The sequence below is a fragment of the Parasteatoda tepidariorum genome, chromosome 2 (assembly GCF_043381705.1).
Source record: "Parasteatoda tepidariorum isolate YZ-2023 chromosome 2, CAS_Ptep_4.0, whole genome shotgun sequence".
Classification (NCBI taxonomy): Eukaryota; Metazoa; Arthropoda; class Arachnida; order Araneae; family Theridiidae; genus Parasteatoda; species Parasteatoda tepidariorum.
The window spans coordinates 87646173-87668372 of NC_092205.1; the positions used below are offsets into that span (position 1 = coordinate 87646173).

Genomic DNA, 22200 nt, shown 5'->3' on the forward strand with positions numbered 1-22200 from the left:
TCTATTCGATTTGGGGGCCCCCTCTGATGTGTGGCAACTGCCCTGTAAGCCCATGCCTTAGTCAGGCTCTGCTAATAGTGACAACTGAGTGCAAGTGCCCACCTCAATCAATTTGAAGCAATTAAGGTGAAAAAAGGTGTTTTTACGGAATGGAGCAAGGTGCAATTCGTATTTGTGAAAACGATGGTGGAGAGATGTGCAAAATTAGTGAAAGTGGTGTAGAAGCTGTGAGGTAATAAAGGGTTTCTACGTGATCTAAAGTCTAAGTTATGACATTGAGTGACAATTGTGATTTGAGCGATATCAAGAGAAATCTTTATCGACAGTTACTAGCAGCAGTGCCACTGATGACAAAAGTATGGTGTAACTAATGGAGATTACTTTTAGTGACAATAAATGTATTTTGTTTCTAAGTCTCGTTTCTCTCTCTTTAACATATGAGACAATTCACCAAACTTTTCAAATGCACCTAGTTTCTTAATATTTTTAAAAAGTTTTTTTTCTAGCAATGTTACATTAAAATATTTTTGGGATTTATCAAACGCTGACTAATCAAATCAAGATAAACCCTTAGTAAGGTTAATGGTAATTTTGATCAGTTTTCAGTCAAGATCAATGCCCCACTCAACGCTGACTAATCAAATCAAGATCAAACGCTTAGAGGGTTAATGGTAATTTTGATCAGTTTTCTGTCAAGATCAATGCCTTACTAAATGCTGACTAATCAAATCAAGAACAAACGTTTAGAGGGTTAATGGTAACTTTAATCAGTTTTCTGTCAAGATCAATGCCCCACTAAACGCTGACTAATCAAATCAAGATCAAACGCTTAGAGGGTTAATGGTAATTTTGATCAGTTTTCCGTCAAGATCAATGCCCCACTCCACGCTGACTAATCAAATCAAGATCAAACGCTTAGAGGGTTAATGGTAACTTTGATCAGTTTTCTGTCAAGATCAATGCTGACTAATCAAATCAAGATCAAAGGCTTAGAGGGTTAAAGGTAATTTTGATCAGTTTTCTATCAAGATCAATGCCTCACTAAACAAAGCCAATATTTATATCTGTTGCAATAATAAATATAAGATATAAAGATTTACATTTTTAATTAAAAAACAAAACAAAATAGCTTGTGATTTTGAATCTGAATCCGGTCAAAGATCAGGTACATATATGCAGTAAACGCATGTTAAATCCCAGCATGGCTGCCATTTTTTGTACTTTGATGCATTTTCAAAGTTAGGTGCAGAATATGCTATATATTGACTTTGAAAAGTGGGCTTTGAGCTTTGCAAAAACTGACAATTAAAAATACAACTAAGTGTATGCAGTACAATTCTGATCTAATATGAACAACACGTCAATCTGACAACTTCCTAACCAAATATATGCACTAACAGACATTTAGCCATGACAGGATTTAACATGCACAAGCCACCTATACGTACTTGATCATTGACCGGACTCATGCTCAGAAGCACAGTTCTGTGGAAATTTAAAATTATTAAAATAATGATAATAATATTATAACTAATAATAAAATCAATTTATAATTTACTTAAAATTTAAACAAAGAAATACGCAAATAATGATACATTTTAAAAAGCAATAAATTCCTTAAAAAGAACTGTATGTTTTTATGCTGTTTGCGACATATTAAATAAAAATTTTCTTTCATAAATCCACTAACCACAATTCTAAATTTATATGATTTATTATATATATATAGAATGAAACAGATGAGTTTAACACAGATTATCAGTAGAAATGTTGCATAGTTAAATTGACACTTTTTGATTGATTCCTAAATTAGACATTAGTAACAAAATTATTATATTCTATACATATTTTTTATCAAAATACTAACTACGCGATAGAATTAAAGCTCTATTACCACACATTGGACAAAATATGTTACAGCAACAAGTAGAAATGAAATTACGAAATTCGAAACACAACGGAAAAAAACCATTTTATGCATCTAAAAAATTTTATTTAGAAAGATATTATATGTCTACTAGCATTGCTTTGTTATATAGAACCAATAATTAAAATAGAATCAATATTTAAAATAAATATTAAAAAAAGGGTTTCAATCAAATTGCTAAAAGGACTACATAATCAAAATGTTTAAAAACGTGAAATTATTACACAGAAAAAGTTACAGTTATCCTGATTATTCCTTACTGTGTAAAAATAATAATTCAAAAAAATAAAACGCTTGCAACTATGCAATAAAATAGCAAATATCGATTTTCATAATATGACACGTTGTTAAAATGGAATGGACTAGAATGATAAAGTAAACATATCTAACTTCACTAAAAGAGAGGCAGATTTCTAACTTTATCTTCTAATTATTAGAAAAAGAGATTTGGGTAAGAACAACAAGTAATATAGCTCAGATTTTTCAACTAGGTAGAGAGTTTAAAAATTACTTCAACACAGACTACAAGTTGTTTGATGGGGAAAAATTTAATAAATAAATAAATGAGTAAAATACAGTGCGTACTTTTAGAATTCTCGACAAAAATGAGCTGGAAAAATTCCTTAAAAAGAACTGTATGTTTTCACGCTGTTGTGACAGATTAAATTAATTTTTTCTTTATAAATCCACTAGCCACAGTTCTAAATTTATATGACTAATTATATATTCACAGAATGACACTGATGAGTTTAATACAGATTGCCTAAGTAATTAAAAAACAAAATCAAAATCTTGTAGTCTTTAAAGAATAAAGAAATCTTAAAAACTTCAAAACCTGTTTGACTTGTGTTAGGTAACTGAGAGAATGTGAAAGGCAATTATTATTAACATTTTCAAGTTCCATCTAGCAAGCAGACTGGTTTTGATGTTTTTCATTCTACCTCTATCAAGAGTAATTTGTTAGAATTTGATTACGATTTTGTTTTTCAATAACTTAATTTGCAACTCCTATGTGCCAGAGCAGTGAACTCCCTGTATACAAAACATATGACAACATAATAATCACATATTGAAATAATTATAAGAAAAATATACAGCACCAATTAGGGAACTTATTTTCAAAAGAAAAATTTCCAATGACAATGTTATTATATGAAAACTAGCATTTTAATGAAATGGATCACATATATATTTCTCTAAATAATTAACAATTTTACAACTGGTCTATATCTCTAGATTAATACACATACTGTATTCATTAGATTGTACACATATGTTACGGGATATGTTTAATAGCTGCCCAACCATCAAGAACTCTTTTAAAAAGAGTAATTCAACTTTTTCAAAACAAATTTTTTTAAAAAACTAATCTTTTCTTGGAAGATTCAGCAGAAATAGAGTGGAAAATAATTTTATGCACTTATTTTAACAATAATTTGAACTTGTTTTAACATGATTAAACATTTTTTGAACTATATTCGAAAAAATTAATAAAATAAATTTATGTAAAACTAAATGTATATTTGGTTGGTAATATTAGTCTTAACTCTGGAAGCATTTATTTAAAAAGAGATTGAACATCTTTTCTATTTTAATTCATTTCATCAGGTGATTGACAAAGTTCATGCCTTATATATAAATAGTATAATAATATTTAATAAATAAAATAGTATAATAACACAAATAAATAAATAAATATATTTTATTTTTTAATAACTGTTGTTGAACAGCGGACCCAATTTTGGGTTTACGAATACTAATGTCCAACTCAGACTTGCAATTTTGAACCCAATCCAGAAGACAAGGAAACTCCTGGATCAAGTAATGAGAGAAATTTGTTTTATGTAGGACTTCACGATGGAACTAACTTGCATTTGTGCTATATGGAGAAGAAAACCACAAAAATCTCCCACGGTTAGCCTGGCGGCAAGAAGATTCTAAACCATGACCCGTCAACCATTGAGGATATTTTACGCCAGCTCTGTGGTCGGTGCGAGCCGGGTGCGTGATTTGTAATGAACAGCCATTACTGGGATTCAAATCTGGTTCACATTGTTGGAAGGTGAACAATCAATCATCTGAGCCACTACGGCTTATAAATAAATATAAGTATCTGCAGAGGCAGCTATATAAAATTTTGATCTATAAAATTTTAAATTCTTTAAATGAGGATTGCTGTTTAGAGGAAAAATAATTTAAAGTTTGCATTTTTTTTTATCAAATTTTCACTAATCTACAATTTATTATGAAAAGTGTTGAAATATATATATATATATATATATATATATATATACTTTCAATTACAATTTTGTTTTGAATTTTTTTCATCAACAGATATAAAATGAACTTAACTCTCTTAAATATTTTTCACAAATCACAATTTATCTTATGAATAGGTCAAATAGAAGAATAGCAAAACATAATACTTTGCACGTTTGTAAAAAAAAAAAATTAAAAAAAAAATTAAAAAAAACATATTGCTCCTAGCTTTTGCTCTGAGATAAATAAAAACTGAGTTAAAGCTCTCAGTTAAATTTTATTTTCATTATCTCAGTATTTGAATTGTCTGAAACAAATCCACTTTAAAGTGAAGTTTATTGTCACATTTCTTAAGTTCTTTTTTTTCCTCCTTTGTGTAAAAAATGTTACATAACCATAGTATATTTTAAAATAATTGTCAAAAATAAGGTGAAAAAAAATCACGCATTTCAGGGGTTTGAAATTAGTATTTCGGAGCAAAAAAACATTAACTAATTGTGGCTGATTATTATCAAGGTAAATAAGAGCAATGGAGTGATAAAAAACGCTCAGAGCTTTTTTTTTTCTCAAGTAGGATTAGAATGCATTCACTTTTCAATAGCAACTTCTTTTCAGATATACATTAAGGATAGTTGCTGAGAAATATTCAAAATGTACACTATTTTTATACTTAAAAACAGATTTCCAAATATAGTGACAATTAACTCTTGAAGTTTAAGGCAGCAAACTAAAAAAAGAATTTAATAGGCTCATGTTTAAAAAAGAAAAAAAACTGGAGAAAAAAAACTTATGTAACTGTCATGGTTTTGAAATAATGTGAGAAATATATACTATACTATCATCAGCTGATCAGCTTGGAAACATGCAAGAAAAATTACATCGTAATACTGAAAAGAATTGTAAGGAATAAAATCAGACATAAAAATATCAAAAAATACAGAAAGCAGAAACAGCAAAATCATTTTTCAAAAAGAGATTGAAATTTTAAGTTTTTTATTAATTATTTATTTAATGAAGATAAAATTTAAAACAGATAAAACATTTTTTTTTCACTTCTGAATAATAACAGTGAGCTAATTAAAAGGAAAAAAATTTGTCGAAACAACTGTTCCGTAATTGTCATGGAAAAAAAATTGGCATTAATTAGCATTTTTCCTTTTTACAAAAGCACTATTACACTTTCAGCAATATAGCTCGAAAGCACTAGCTTACACACCACATTAATTATTGACAGAGAGTATATAATAGTTTATTTAAGTACATGACTAAAATAAATAAGCATAAAAATTTATACAAAGATCATAATATCTCCTAAAGAATGTATAGTTAAAAACAGACATCAATAAATTTGTATATAGCTTAAATGTATGTATAATATGTATAAATATATAAAAGATGGCTCATGATTATGATACACACCCCTCTATATGATATATGGATGGCCAGAGAGAATGCTGGAATGAAAGGAAGAACTGCCGTATGACTAGCTGATACAGGAAATCTTAAGAAAATCATGGTACGACCAGTTTCTACAAAACACAAATATATTAGACAGAAGACAAACTAGTAATATTAAATTGAAATAAAAGTAAAATGAAATAAAATTTACAAGTCAGAAGTATTTTACAAGCAATTGCTACAGATAATATATTTAAATTTTTTATAATTTTAAAACCGTCGTTGAACAGCCGACCCAATTTAGGAATTACGACCACTGATATTCAACTCTGTAGCCTTGTAATTTTGAACCCAATCCAGAAGACAAGGAAATTCCTGGATCAAGTATTGTGGCTGCAGGACTAAGTCACACCAGACACCTCCGACCAACAAGAAATCAAATATGCAAGTGACATGCATACACTAGAATAGTTTTAAAGGTAAAGAATTCATGTATTGGCTTATTGCTTTAGCTTGTTGCGATGCTCCTTTTTTTAGCTTTATGCATTCAAATGTGTTGGTGTGAGAAATAATAACGAATTTTAATAAAATCAAAACATATACCAACCATAGAAGGTTTTTGAATTCTATGCTAATGTTGAGTCGTGGTGGCTCAGGGGATAGAGCGTTTGCCTTTCAATATGTTGACCTGGGTTTAAATCCCAGAGATGATGGATCGATACAAATTCAGCACCCGGCTCGGACTGGCCACAGTGTTGACAGAAAATATCCTCAGTGATAGACACGGATCAGGGATTAGAGTCTTTCTGTGAGGCTAACCATGGAAAGTTTTCATGGCTTTTTCGAAAGTTTTCCTCTCGGCTAATGCAAATGTGGGTTAGTTCCATCAAAAAGTCCTCCACAAAGGCGAATTTCTCCTAATACTTTATCCAGGAGTTCCCTTGTCTTCTGGATTGGGGTTAAAATAACAAGGCTACGGATTTGAACATTAGAAGCCGTAAACCCAAAATTAGGTCAGCTGTTCAACGACGGTTATAAAATAAAATAAGTTAGACAGATGTAAAGGGAATCTCTAAAAATTGATTTAATTCTACACTCAGTTCAAGGTTGAGGTATAAAAAAGTACCGATTACATAAATGATTTTTATTATTGAGAAAATGAATAAATAGGATTATAATTTTGTTTTTAGTTGTTGGAAAATATGTTACGCATGTTTTTGTTTGACAGTGGTACATTCTAAAAATGAATGACATTAATATGGAGTACAGTATGTTATCAGATTTTGTTTCGTATTTATGTAACTAAAACTTTTGCAAAACTTTAGCAGATCTAAGGAGACAGTGGTACGCCTGAAGCCCAGGTTTTTCAGTGGTTTAAGACCTTTTAAGAGGGAAAATAGTCGCTTTAAGATCAATCATGCAGCAAAAGGACTTCAACTGCTAGAACTGATGGATTAGCTATTAATATTTCAATGAAAAAACTTTTTAAAAGATGTATTTATACCTGGAATATCTTTGGATTTATTTAGGCTAAAAGATATATAATTCTACAACACATATTAAAAGAAATTAAAAAATCCAATTGGCTTGCACATGATAATAGAAAAGTAAAGAATCTTTTGTTTGGAAGTGCATTATAATGGATGTTTAATAGGTTTTTAAAGTAATTTAAATGAAGGTAAAAATTTATGACCATTTATCAATTCAGATTATTACACTTGTATTAAAAAAATCAATTATTATATTTATGAATTTCAGGAAAAAATATCATACCTAAAAATAATTCTAATGTCTAATCTGTATCAATGTTTCGTAAATGCAAGCCTATGAAAAAGAATAAAAATAAATATTAAAAATCAGACAGCTTTTTACAATTAAAAAAGGCATAAAAATTACGACAATTTTTAATTTGTAACATATTTAGATGCAATTAAAAACACAAATTTGAATTCTTAAAATAAGAAAACAAGGAATAAAAAAGCAAAATTTTGTTAAATAACAAAAATAAAAAATTTTTTTAAAACCCCTCAATGATTTTTTTGGGGGGGGGTTCAGAAAACTTAACAGCAATGCAACTCCAACTTTTTAATAAAATCTATTGTTCCATGAAATAAATATTGGTTTTAACCTATTAATGCACAGTTGCAAAGAAAAGACTGGTTGATATTTCATTTAATTGCTACAAAATCAAATTTGTTTTGATTAATTTTTGAAAGACACTTTTAGAAATAGCCAGTTTTACTAGTTTGCCAATAATTTAAATATTGGCAAACTAGTAATTTAAATAGCCAATTTTACTAGCTTATTAATACTAGTTTGCAAACCCTCATAAATTAGTTTCAGATTTTGAACTGAACTATTGTGGATTTTTCCAATTCACCTTTTCTTCTTGAGATTAAATTTCAAATAATTTTATTAAAAGAAAACTTCAATTGATTTCTCAAAAATTGGGACGAACAAAATTTTTATACTATAAGCTTTGCAAGTGCCACAGTTTACCTACATTTCCACATAAAGATACATACAATTTTTGTATGTATATAGAGATTTTGTATGTAGGGAAGAAAATTTTTGTAAATATTAGCATGCAAAATAATAATAGATATTTCAGTTTTTTTAACTAGACAATTTCTTATGCAAACTAAAACTTTGGGATACAATTATAAAAAATATTTTTTTGATTAAACAAACATTGAATAATTATTGATTATAAAAAAAACTTTTAAAATATACATATAATACAGTAAGTCTTTTGATACAAAGTAAGTTCTTGGCAAACAAATATCTTTAATAAATCAATGAGAAAATAAATTATTCATTAGAAAATATCAATAAGAAAATAAATGAAATCATTTTTAGCAAGTATTTTCTAATTAAATAAAACAGTTACCATTTGAAGAAAACAAAAAAAAAATTATTTGCATTATTTCAAATATAAGATAATGGGGAGAATATGTTGAATAAGGGGAATAAAAATTATTTAAGATGTTTAAATAGAAACAAATTGACATAGAACATATGAAATATCTGTGTGTGAGCATACACATAGGCATTTGTTAAAAAAAAAGTATCAAATAAAACAAATAATAAAAGTTATGCGTATAAATTACAAAACAACACCAACAAATACTAAGTATAAAAAATTTTAATTGGCACATTCAAATGAATATAAATTCGCTTTGCATCAATTCTGACTACATTCCTTCCAAATAAGTAAGTTTTTTTTGTATTTATAATAAAACAATAATTGAATGTGCAAAAATTTAAAAATATGTTTGAAAACGTGGTATAATTTTCAATGTTTAAATTAGCATCTATTAGATAATTTTGAATGCCAGTTCGACTGGCATGAACATAAAAAATTAGCTTCATATTATTTACAACTCAAATCTTTACCAATAATTTTTTAATATTAAAATCAACCAATAATTATCTGGTAAAAGAAGAGAATAGAGGTGTATATAAATTAAAAATCATGATTTAATACGTCACATAATTTTGAAAGATTATTTTCAGTTTTTAAATAATCTCTAATAATTGTAGTGAACCAAACAGAACAAGTAAAATTAAATAAATGAATGTGAACAATTACTTCAGTTTTCTGGCAACAGTCCTCCAAGTGCGACCTCCTTCTGTTTGATTTGAAGTTTCCCCAGAAGCAGAGGCACCTGTGCTTGTCGATGGTTGAGCTGGTAAACTGCCCCCAGAATACATGCTGATGGGAGACTGAAATGGTCATTGTAATTTCACTATTTTTAACAAAAACAACAGATCAATGCATGCAAATGTGAAACATAATAATTGCCTACTAAACCTAAGATATACCTTTTTATCATTTATTCATTTTAAACCTAAGATATACCATTTTACTTAATTCTTAGTTACTGCTACTTAGTTTGAAAAATTAGTTTGTCTTAAATATAATTATGTAATATTCACCACAATACACATGTAAGGCAAATCTGACACTTCAAGATTCAGCCTTCAATATGCTTAAATTTATATACATTTATAAAGCTAACCCAGAAAGTCAAAAGAGTACAATAGGCTCTTGATTTCTCTTTCAGTCAACAGATATATTCTGTTTCAAGGCGTATAGAATAATCAAGGTTCTGTTGTATTTGTTTTATTTAACATCCGGCGTTGAACAGCCGACCCAATTTTTGGTATACGACTGCTAATGTTCAACCCCGTAGCCTTGTAATTTTGAACCCAATCCAGAAATCAAGGGAACTCCTGGATCAAGTATTGGACGAAACTTATCGTTGTGGAGGACTTTTTGATGGAACTAACCTGCATTTGCATTACATGGGGAGGAAGACCACGACAACCTCCCACTGTTAGCACGGCAAAGGGACTCTAACCCATGATCCATCTACCACAGAAGATATTTCATGTCAGCACCGTGGTCGGTTCAAGTCGGATGCGGAATTCGTATCTATCAGCCATCGCTGGGATTCGAGCCCGGGTCACCTCATTGAAAGACGAACTCTCTATTCCCTGTGCCATTGCGGCTTCAGCGTTTGTTCGGAACACAGATGTTCCCAAACTTGTAGTATCAGCCATATACAGGGGTTGGATAAAAATTTGGAAACACTTCTTTACAAACGCTAGGTAAGCAATCTTTCTTTTCGCAGCAAACATTTTAAAAGACATCATATGGCAAAACTTTTGGCCCAATTTGAAAAATCAGCTATTAGAATGGGGTTCATGAAAAATAAAATTCGGATAGACCGAAGGGAAGTTAATAACTTTTTCTAGCTTTACCACCAGCAATTCTATAGTATTGCGATATCTATATTAGAATGCTTTTCTAATTACAGTGGTATTGAAAAAGGAAGAAAGCTTTTGAATTCCTATATTCATTTTGGTCAATGTACCACTGATCAATGTACCATGATCCGTCTATCACTGAGGATATGTAACATCAGCACTGTGGTCAGTGCAGGCAAGGTGCGGAATTCGAATCAACCAGCCATTGCTGGTATTTTAATCCGATTCACCTCATTGGAAAACGAACACTCTATTCTCTGAGCCACCACAGCTCTCTGTTGTATTTATATAGAAATAGTAGGTGGACTCACAGTGGCTGTTGTGCAAGGAGCTGGTGGTGATGTATATCCATATTTCATCAAAAGTTTCTGCTTTCTTTCCTCTCTCCTCTCAGCTAGGCTTTCTGCAGTCATTGGTGGTTTCTCAGCTGAACGATTTGCCTGCGTGTTACCTGAAGGGAAAGGTAATAAATAGAAGAATAATCAGTAACAATAATAAGTTTAAACTTAAATCGAAAGTAAGAATAATTAGTTGAAAGTACTTCAAGTATTTTGAAACTGAATAAATAAATAAAAAAAAGACTTTTCCAAGCTCTCATGACTATTAGCAGAGAGTAAGAGAATGACATTGTAATTATATATATTTATAGGAGCTCACCAAACTTGACGTAATTATCAGGCACATCAAAGCAAGCTGTGTCAATTTCACATGCAAGACACCCATCAATCTTGTATGGTGAAACATAAGGTACAGGAGAATCTAAGGCAAATACATTACCAAACGTAACTCTGGCTTGAAGAACCCGAAACAGCGGCACCTCTGAAAGTAAAAAAACTGTAAATATCTCTGTCTTTTTCTCTAACATTTGCTTAAACATCTTCTAAACAAATGTATAAGTACAGTGCACAAATATTGAATAACTTTTGATCTAATGATTAGATTTTCAGACTGAGACTTAATAGCTCCAAAATGAGTTTGCGATAGGTTCTTTCTTCTAATCTTTGCCTTTTAAGTTAATTCAAGTTATTTCTTTCACCCTGTATATGCAACATTATGATGCCCAGAGGCTGAGTGGTAGTGCTTCGCACTCTCGTGCTGCAAGTTCAGGGTTCGATCCCTGTATGACTCAGCCTTTCATCTCTTCAGTGGGTCGATAAAATGAATACCACGCCGCATGTTTGGGGACTAAACACTGGGGTCTTCACATTCGGCTGACTACCCAACTGGAACACCTGCTCCTGCACCCCACAGCCCAAGGTCAGGAAAACTGAGGTGGATAGAGTAGGCATTGGCCCTCTATGATCTGTCGCGCCACTGAGTTTAGTATATGTAATGTGATATTTGCCTTTAAACAGAATTGAAAGCCATTATGGTCCAACTATACTATATGAAAAGAGTATCATGTTTAAAACTACAATATAGGTAGGTATACTTTAAATTAAAACTGTACTTTTACTAGAAAGTTTTATATTTTTAAGCAAATTTCATGTTACGAATTCAGTATAGAAAATTTAAGAGCTGAAATTGTTCTGAAATTTTTACAAGGAAATTTACAAATTTTGCCTAATATACAACTAATCAACAATCAGCTACTTACTTCTAACAAAATAAAATATAAAAAAAAGAAAAGAAAAAAATTAAACAATTTTAAGTTTTATTCAAGGTCATTATTATTTAAAGATTAAAGTGCATATATTTATGAAAAAAATTTTCTTACATTGAAACTATAGCACATATTATAATCAAAATATGCTATTCTCAAATTATCAATGAATGCATGTACTTTAATTGAACTACTTAAAATAAAAATATGGATCTTAGGTTTGTACCATTTTAAACACCATGATACAATTTTATATTTACAGTAGATGAAAATAAAATATATTAGGTGAAAAGATTCCAATTTCCTATACATGGTAAATGTGTTTAACTGTGATAAATGTATCTACTATAATAAGAATCATGATGTATACCTCACCCATTTTTATAGGGAAACCAGCAGGCAGCTGATGAAGTATAAAGTCTCGAAGTTTTGCAAAATGTCTGTTACTTATTGCCATCAAGTCAATTATAGGTATCAGCTGTAAAAGAAATCATAATCATTTCAATGAAAAATTCTTTAAAAAAAATAAAATACACAAGCCAACAAGAAAAAATACTAATTTGTGTGCAGCAAGCTTATTAAATTTATTAGCTAATAATATTTTTGCAGTTAAAATGCTGCTCCATGGTGTGAAAAGCATCAAATTGTATATTTTTTTAAAAAACTTTTTAGAAAAGGATTGATATAAGTTCATCATGGTTCAACTTTCAACAAGTCAGAAAACATACTAAATTTACATACTAAATAAACATCATTCACATAAAGTTTTAATTAAATAAGATTATGCAACAACATTAAAATTGTTGTTGTGTCTTATCCTCCAAATGTCTGAGGAAGTCACCTAAGGGCCTAAGGAAATAGAGGAGCAGCAGGGTGGATGAGTATATGTCCTCTCTGGAAAGTCCCAAACAGTCCAGGATGTGTTCGGGAGAAGCCTGCTCAGTTTGACATGTGGAGCAGACCTCGAAGATTTTCCTGCCTTTGAAAAACGAGAGACTTTTTGTGTGACCGCTTGCGTTTTAGAAGCTCTGTCACAATTGAGGGAGAATGAAGAACCTGGCTCTTTGCCCGCATACCAGTCCTCCTGATGATGTTCCTGCCTTGTCGAGGCGGTGAGGCTTGCGTGTACCAATGACCCAAGCTACCTCCCAAGCCAGACAGGCTGAAGGGTAGGTGCCAGACGAAAAAAAACACCAACACGAGTCAAGACAGACATCTACCTATATGGTGCTCAGATTCCCAGATCAACAGAAGCTGCTTCTCATCTCGTCTTTATGACTTTAAAATAAAACTATTAATTTAAATTGGTAAGATCCAAATAGCAAAACTGGCCACAAAAACCTCATTTTAATTAACAAAGATCATAACTTTATAAAAATTAACTAGGGAATGATCACCTCAATAGCCGCATTAAGAAATCCAAATTGCCAACATCTAACATTAATCTTTACCAATCCAAGAATTTTAAAGATTTATTTCATTGCTTTTTATACATTTTGGAAAAAGTATAATGTTTTTTGTTTTTTTTGTTAAGCAATTTTTAAAGCATAAAAAAAATCTGAAAATCTTAAAACATAAAAAAAGATGAAAGTGATAAAAAAATAGAAATTGCAGACATGAGGGAAAATATCATGCAAAGATCAATACATAACAGCAAAGTGATAAGATTACAAGGGAAACCTCTTAAAGAGGAACTACTCGATCTCAAAAAACGGCTAATGATAAAATGAAAAAATCAAAATAAGTGCATTTAGGACTATACACTCAATAAATTAGAGTGATTTTCAAAAAGAGATATTTCCTTAAATAATAAGCATTAAATTTGCATTAACACAATAGAACACTCTTAGGAACTGTAGAAAAATTTGTTTTCAAATTAAAAATAATAATCCATTTCAACATTCTACGATATGTATAGTACAAATAAGATTTACTAATACTAGTAGTAAATATGTAATATAGTTGGAAAATTGTCACAATACCTGCTCTTGAAGAGATAATGGATAATTTTCACACAGCCATAAAGTTCCTTTAAATTTTTGCATTTTAGTAGTAACTTCTCTAGGACGGCCAATGTCACGTCCTTTCAGGTCAACGAGAGGATCAAAGTATTCTTCTGGAGTTATTGAACTTGGATTTGGCGAGCGTATTTCCTAGAAAAAATTTAACATTTAAAATACTAAACAAAATTTTACATCACTAACATTCATTATTGATATAGTTTTCATGAAGAAAATTAAACATTTTAAAATGTAAGCAATTTAAATTGATAGAATAACATAATTTAATTCTTTTTTTTAAAAAATTATTATGAGAAGCTAAACATATAAAAATGTATAGTTAAATCTCCCAACAATAAAATAAATAGAATAAAACTTAGAGCTCAAATATTTGTGCAATTTGAAATCAAAAAAGTACATAATTGATTGAGAAATTTTCATAATACCATCACAACTACGTAACCAATAACATATATTTAAATTGCTACTAAGAAATTAAAATATTTAAAAAGGACCCATCCATCCAAATTTATTATGCATGGTATAAGAGTACTACAAGTACATTTCATTATTTATGGAAAATTGCAAAAAAAATGAAGATTTTAGTTTATAAATATGTTTTTTAATATAAATGTTTTTATTTTTACTTCGAATACAATAACTTTCAACCTTGTATTCAACTGAGTTTCACTATTATAAATATTGTATTTTTATTATAATACTATATTCTTTTCATTCAAACTGAAAAACAATTCGTCATGCATGGCATTAGTTTTTAAGTAACATATTTTTCAAAACCTTCATTACACTACTATATTAAGCTTAAAAATAGTAACAATACTCATTTAAAAAATGAAACATATATAAGTAGCCAAACATGTTATGCTCCTAGTATTGTTCTGTTGTTGCTGATAAAGTTGCATACCATAAAACACACAATTTTTTTGTCAAAAGGTTCCACTAAATATTTGCTTATTTATTGACAAAAACTCATTTTGGTAAATATGTTTAGTTAAAAAAAAAGTAACTCATCATTTGAATCATCATGAAAATGTATTGAAATTTTATCATGAATGCATTATTGCAGGAATAAAAAGTAAAACAATGCAGAATTTGATATAGTTGTTGTTTCATAAAAAAAGTAAAATAAAACTTACTGATAACATGTTTGTGCGTTCATCCACTTCCATAATACCTAAGAAAGATTGAAAAGCTGATCTTGTAGCTTTGTATTTCCTCTTGTCACTTTCTGATAGATGTTCAGTTCGTGTTTTGGTCACTAATTCAACATTTGTGGCAACATAAACCTAAATTGAAACAAGTTTTAAGCACATAATTTCAACCTTTTAGTTCTTGTCACTCAAAAGCTTACTCTATCGCTTAATACAATAAACAATATATGCAGATAAGTAACTAATAATAAATCACACAACCTAAGATTGGTGCAACAGAATAAAAACTCTGTGCCTTAAAAAACCCACACATATTGAGTTTTAATATTTCTTCTTCACAATATTCCAATAAGAGAAAAATTTTACGAAAAATGTATCATTTTTGTTATCAATGGCCATATTATACAAATTTTAACACACATATTTTCGTGATTAAAAGCAAACAGAATACCAGCCAACATTGGAGAAATAAAATAACAGATATTTTTCTAGGCGCATTTTCTGGGCTACAAGTAAGATTTTGATACATCATGCATAATCATGTAAGTAGCGAAGTAAAAAATACGTATATAAATCTTAATCTAAAGAATATTTTTTTTAACCATTATTTATAATTATTTAAACTATAAACACACAACATACTGGAGTACTGGCAATAGTGCCATCTGTTGAGGAATACAAGATGAATTTTTGCCATTAGCGGATATTCTATCGCCAAAAAAAAAAGTTTTTTTCTTAATTTTTCAACAAATACAGAGAAATTTCAGAAAATACAGGTAAACAGGAGATAGCAGTAAAATACAGGAGTCTTCATTAGATAACAAGAGACTTGGCAGGTATGCAACACTCTTAAATAAAATGACAAACTTTCTAAAATCTTTTTTCGTCAAAACTTACAAAATAGCTGCAGTTATTAACCACAAAAATTTCTAACCTTTACATTTACATGTTAACTAAACTCAGTGGCGCGAGAGCCCATAGAGGGCCAAGGCCTACTGTGCCCATCTCAGTTTTCTTGACCTTGGGCTCTGGGGTGCAGGAGCAGATGTTCCGGTCAGGTGGTCAGCCGAATGCGGAACCCCCAGTGTTTAGTTCCCAAGCATGCTTGGTACTCATTTATCGACCCACTGAAGGGATGAAAGGCTGAGTGAACCTCGCCCGGCCCAAGGATCGAACCAGGGACCTGTGGCACGACAGCGTGAAGCGCTACCGCTCAGCCACCGGGCGTCACATTTAAATGTTAATAGGTTTAAATAATTTGAAACATTTATATGCATTTAAAATTTTTGTAAAACATTCATTATTATATGGTAGCAATGAATAAATAAATGAGAATCTCATAGGAAATATGAAAGATAACGGTAAACTTTCTTTTTTTTCCTTTGTCAAAATTTTATAAAATAGTTACTGTTACTAACCACAAAAATTTCACATCTGTATATTTAATTATCAATAGAATTATTAATTTGAAAAGTTTATATGAATTTAAACTTTTTTAAAACATATTTTATGGTAGTAATGAATAAATAAATGAGAGTCTCATTGGTATAATGAACCCTTAAACATTGAACATCAGTCTTAAAAAATAAAATGATAAATTTTCTAATGCTTTTTTTGTCAAAATTTATGTCACCATGAAAAAATAAAGGTTTTTCAACCAAAAGACTTTTATACGCAAAATGAAATATAAAATTTTGACTAAGTTTTGTATTCACGTTGCTTTAAATTTTCTGAAAATAAATAAATAAAAAAACTGTTTGATACAACAATCTCCTCAACTTTTTCTACCATATTTAATTTCTCTAAAGCAAGGTAATAGAAAAACTATTTAAAAATTATAGTGAGATATAAAAAGACAAAAATAATAATGATTGATACGACTCTGATTTGAAACATTAGAATAATCAACTTTTTCATCCGATTAAAAGAAAACATTTTATTTCTATAATACTTATAAGCGAAGATCCACAGGACAAGAAAGCGAGGAAGGCCGTCGCTGAGACGGGTTGATTCGATAGAGGCTGATTTTCTTGCAATTAATGAAAAGAATTGGAGATCAAAGATAAATCGGAAATCATTATGGAGAAATCTTCAGAGAAAGGCATGCCCCCATTGGGCTGTCGGGCTAACTATGATGATGACGATGATATGCGAACAATATTTTTAAGTAATTTATTTTCAATCAAATTGAGACGCAAGCTTAAATTTTGGTCTTTTTCTTTAAAAAAATTATTATTCAATCTCAAAATATTTAATTTTGTCCATTTAGACTTTTTTAAGACTTTCCTCAAGTACTTTATGTTTCGAATTTGTTTTAAAATGGGACATATACGTGATATTTCAGAATGAGTAAAACTGGAAGTTAATGACTTATACTGATATGGTAAAAATAAACAATATATAGTAAACTTATTGAATTACTCTCAATCAAGCGTTAGCAAAATTTTACAACAGTATTGGAAGAATGGAATGTTTATTTTATTTTCTTTCTCTGTTAAAAAAATGAATTTCAGAATTTATAGTGAAATATTCTAATATTTTGGACCACAAGAAATTTTATTCTTACATTTTATTTTTTTCAAAAAATAAATTCTATGATTAACTCATGTTATTTTTTTGATTTTTTAGAAGTATAAACATATTGTGAAATATGTAGACTTGACTCATTAAATTTGTAATTTAAGTAAGTAAAAAACAAATAAATAAAGCAAGAAATTTTCTGATGCCGAATTTTTCTTTTATTCTAATATTTTGAATAAAAGTCGTAAAAAATTAGAAAACCACCTGCTCAGAAACCCAATCATTAGAAGAAATAAAAAATTTGAGTACCAGTTTCATGTGAAACAACAATTTGAAATAAAAGTAAATAATATGAAACAGAAATAAATAAATATAAATAAAAAAGCAGAAATAAATGTTTATATAGTATTGGTAGATACTGTACCCTACATTCATAGCCATTTATTATCACCGGTTTACTGCTTTTCCTATGAAGCAACCCTGACTTCAGTCTATAATAATTGAAAAAACACAAGTCAAAGCATAAATTAATATTAGCTTGGTTTAAAATAACAGATAAATGAACAATGCTTGTTCTTAGAAACTGACAGAATAAAAAACAGAGATTTTAAAAATATGTATTTTAAAATATAAGGAGTCAGAGCCAAATTTTTAGAGCATACCACACAGAAATATACAGATTTTAAGTTTTAAATTTTGGGGCAAGTTACCAACTTATAGGCACCACAATGACTAGGTGACTGAGATTTGCAGACCCCATTGTTTGTATATGAGCAAACTAATTGGTATAAGCTAATTAATTAGGATACAGCAAATTAAATTTTTTTTGAATAATTATAAGATTATATATATATACGTTGATTATATTAATACGTTGATTATATAAATGCGTTGATATATTATACGTATAATTTTAAATAAAATAGAGACCAACTTTTAGTGTAAAAGGACCGGAAAATTCATAAGTCCTGGATTTTAAGGACACATAGCTTCCGAAGTCTAGCAGAATTACTGTTAGTTACCCCGAATCTCTTGATCATTTTTGAGTTATGACAGGGTTCCAAACAAGATGAAATGTCCTATAAAATGACTGCATGTTTCGAATAATTTAATGCGCAATAATTATATGTTCTTGGTTGAATGCATGCATAGTTTGTCTAAGCTAAGAACTCCTCCCACCACAAAGTCTAAAGCCCTCTGGTGCTATGGAAACAAAAATGGCGCATTTTAAGGAGCGTAGCTTCACTCTAGGACTAACACAATAGACTGAAGAGATTCCCCTTCTCTCGCTGATCTGACCCGAAACAACTCCACAGTCATCGCCACAGATCCAGACAAATGTCTGGAGAAGTTCTTAGCTTAGACAAACTATAATAGAGCGCTGTTTGCAGAGACAAAAACTGAAAACATTTTATTCAAGGGGTATTTTACAGTTTTTTCAACACATTTAGGTTTAAAAAATTTCACTTAGCCCAATAAATTTGTACAGTACAGTAGAGCAGAGAAAGTAGAATTGTGACAAACCTATCAAAATGGATCTTTTCTGTGTCGACATATGTGGCTACTATGGGTGCTTGGAAACGAGCAGCTACTTGTTCTGGTGACGGTGAGAGGGCAACCATGACTGTCATCATGTGCTGAGGAAGTATTTTCATCTGTTCCATAAAAACCTTCTTAGAATCGTGGTTCACTTCCATGATAACAGCACCATCATCTTGGAAGGAATAAAATTTATTTCAGAAATCTAAAACTTAAGAACTTTTGCATAAAGAAAAGAAATTACATTAATTTTCATAACATAAAAGAAAATGCACAAAAATAGATATTTTGAAGCTCAATTGAAATAAATATTTTTATTTAATTCATGTAAAAAATTACATCTTGTCTACTTTAGATTGACACCAAGTTAAGATGCTACAATGTTTTTATAAGTTGACATCAGTCAACTTTTAGCCCTACTAGACTCACTTACAAGAAGATTATTAGAAATTATAACAAAAACACAAAATTTTGGTAATTTTTTAAGAATTTTTATAAGGGCAAGAAATTTTTCTTTGCTCAGTTAAGTATAAAAACTGTGCATAAACTGTTTGAAAAACATAAAATTGGCATTCTAAAATTCAAGAAGAAGTCCTAATATTAAAAGAGACAGAGTTCTCCCTAAAAATAAAAAAGGGCAAAGCGTTTCTTCACAGAAAAGGATACTTTGACTTTCGAAAAAACACTCACTTATCACTGTAAAAATTTGTCAGAATGCGTAATATAATGTAATCACTGAATTTGATCCTCAACAATTTTTAATTTAACCTCTTATACTGTTTTATGTGTATATTTCAAAAAGTAATTAAAGTAATTCTCACTCAGTATTAAACTAAGAGAAAAATTTGTAGTTCATAAAAAATAATTAAAGGCATGCTAAAAGAAAATCAGGGTGCACATTTTTTTTCTTCAAAAAAGGTCAACTTAAATGACAACTGATAAACAACTTGAGAGCTTTTTTTTCCATAATTTAAACTGAAAATTGTGAGAAAATAAATATTCAAAGATGCATTTAAAGAAAAATATTAAAAATAATTTATTAAAAAAATAATTTTAAAATCACTTAAAAAATTCCTCAATATAACTCCCTGAACTTTAAAATCTGTATTTTTATCAATATATTTTAACATTGTATAAAGTTTACATTTTCAGAACAGTAATACCATTTCTAAATCATTTGATATTTCGAATGAAAAAATATAAATTTTTTGTGCTTGCAAGAACACAGTAATGCAAATAAAGAAAAATAAATTAGAAACTATTGCCGATAATATAAAGTGATTAAATTAAAATCTCACATTTGCTAAAAGAAAGAAACAGATTCTAATTCTATGAAAACAAAAGGTTTTTCACAAAAACTGAACACTTATTACCAATCTGAAAGATTTTATTATTATAATTTCAGGGTGTATACTAAAATAAGTGCATAATCAAATATCCTAAAACATAAAAACCAAACTTTTCAAGATAAAATTTTGGAAAATTTAATTTTACTTAATTATATTAATATCACTTATATCTTAACTTCAACATTTGATAAAATAGTAAACTTACCATGACCCTTAAAAATATAGCTCCGATTACCCCTCTGCCATTTTGAGTGATAAAATCCTAGAAGTGTTGTATCAATTCGAACACTGGAGCCTGTAAGGTCATTAAGAAAGAGAAATTGAACCTAATACTCTAATTTACATAAACTTAATCCAAGCACAAAAATAAGAAACAAATAATATTCAGTGAGCTTAAAGAACATATGACTTAACATAAAGAAATTAATATTACCTTTAACAAATTTAAGGGTAACATAATAGTCAAACCCCGCTAAAGTGAACATGGTTTATGGTGAACGAAATGTTGGCTATCGTGCCTTGCTATACACATATAATATTTTCTGCGGACATAGTGAACCAAAAAAAGAGAGGAAATTGGATATTATTAACTTTTTTCTGTCTTCGACTGACTTTTTTTCTTAATGTTTTGGTAATTTTGAAATTTTTGCATAAAATACATATACCGATTTTTAAAAATATCTATTGAATGGAATGTAGCCATAAGCATTTTTTTTTTTTGCTTCCTTTATCTCAGTTTCCTATCCCTAAATTTTTTCAGTGTAAGACAAAGAGTAATAAAAAATAAAAGTTAACACATTTTTTGAAACTACATATTGTTTTTTAACCATTTTTGTATTTCTTTTTATGGGTCATTTATTTAAATAATGTGTAATAAAAGGGAACAGTTTGGGAAATTAATTAAAATTGTTTGCAGTGCGGATGAACTCCCGGTTATAGTGAACTGAGATTTCGAACCGTGACTTGTGAGTCCCTTGAAGGTTCACTATACCGAGGTTTGACTGTAATAACATACAAAATAGAAACATATTAAATGATAATATAATAAATATTATTTGTTAGTCAATAAAACTTTTCTAAAGGCATTAAATAAAATACATACCACATTTATAAACTTTGTAAGTATCACTAGGGCACATTCTGGATAAGAGTGGAACTAGAAGGATTAAAAACATTGTCAGTTTTTATTGTAAATATGATTGTAATTATGAAATTTTCTGAAGTGAAAAAAATAAAAATGAGAAGAAATTAAAGAGACCATTTAATCCTTTGAGCAGACTTAAATAAGATAAAGAACCTACTGAGGACCAAAAATCTTATTTAAAAAACTTTCTGTAAACAATTTATTGACTTGAATAATTAATTTAAACCTTTTTGTCAACCTTATTTTGACTAAATTTATTCAAATATTAGTAATTTTTCTTTTAGTAATCTTTGTTTAGTAATTTCTTTAGTAATTTTTCTTTCTATTTCTAAAATTTAAGTCACTCAGAAACATGTAGTAATTTTTTTTTTTAAATCTCCGCTGTCCATTCAATTTTTGATACAAATACAATTTTGACTGTTTTTTTAATACATAATGAGTAACACTATAAAAAAATTTTGTGAAAATGACAAATTTTCTGCGAATGGTGTTTACACTTTTTGTGTATATCTTGTA

At 29.3% G+C, this 22200-nt stretch overlaps 1 protein-coding gene across 2 annotated transcripts in view; it reads right to left on the reverse strand.

Annotated features, from left to right (window-relative positions):
* Positions 1-483: 483 nt before the first annotated feature.
* The window catches only part of LOC107452741 (ankyrin repeat domain-containing protein 13B), a 29376-nt gene continuing 7659 nt past the window's right edge, over positions 484-22200 (reverse strand). Inside the window, exons 5-17 of one of the 2 annotated variants that reach the window (XR_011636211.1) lie at positions 21643-21696; positions 20746-20835; positions 19177-19366; positions 18077-18143; positions 15118-15267; positions 13943-14113; positions 12336-12438; positions 11015-11176; positions 10669-10808; positions 9177-9310; positions 7358-7408; positions 5606-5715; positions 484-1485 (exon numbers count right to left, since the gene is read on the reverse strand). Coding sequence is in view for 1 of the 2 variants with exons in the window: in XM_043044984.2 (XP_042900918.1) it covers positions 7387-7408; positions 9177-9310; positions 10669-10808; positions 11015-11176; positions 12336-12438; positions 13943-14113; positions 15118-15267; positions 18077-18143; positions 19177-19366; positions 20746-20835; positions 21643-21696 (1283 nt within the window). In the remaining variant the exon portion in view is untranslated. Of the gene's footprint in view, positions 1486-5335; positions 5716-7357; positions 7409-9176; positions 9311-10668; positions 10809-11014; positions 11177-12335; positions 12439-13942; positions 14114-15117; positions 15268-18076; positions 18144-19176; positions 19367-20745; positions 20836-21642; positions 21697-22200 lie in introns of those variants that run through there. The other variant, XM_043044984.2, reaches the window with a different exon arrangement.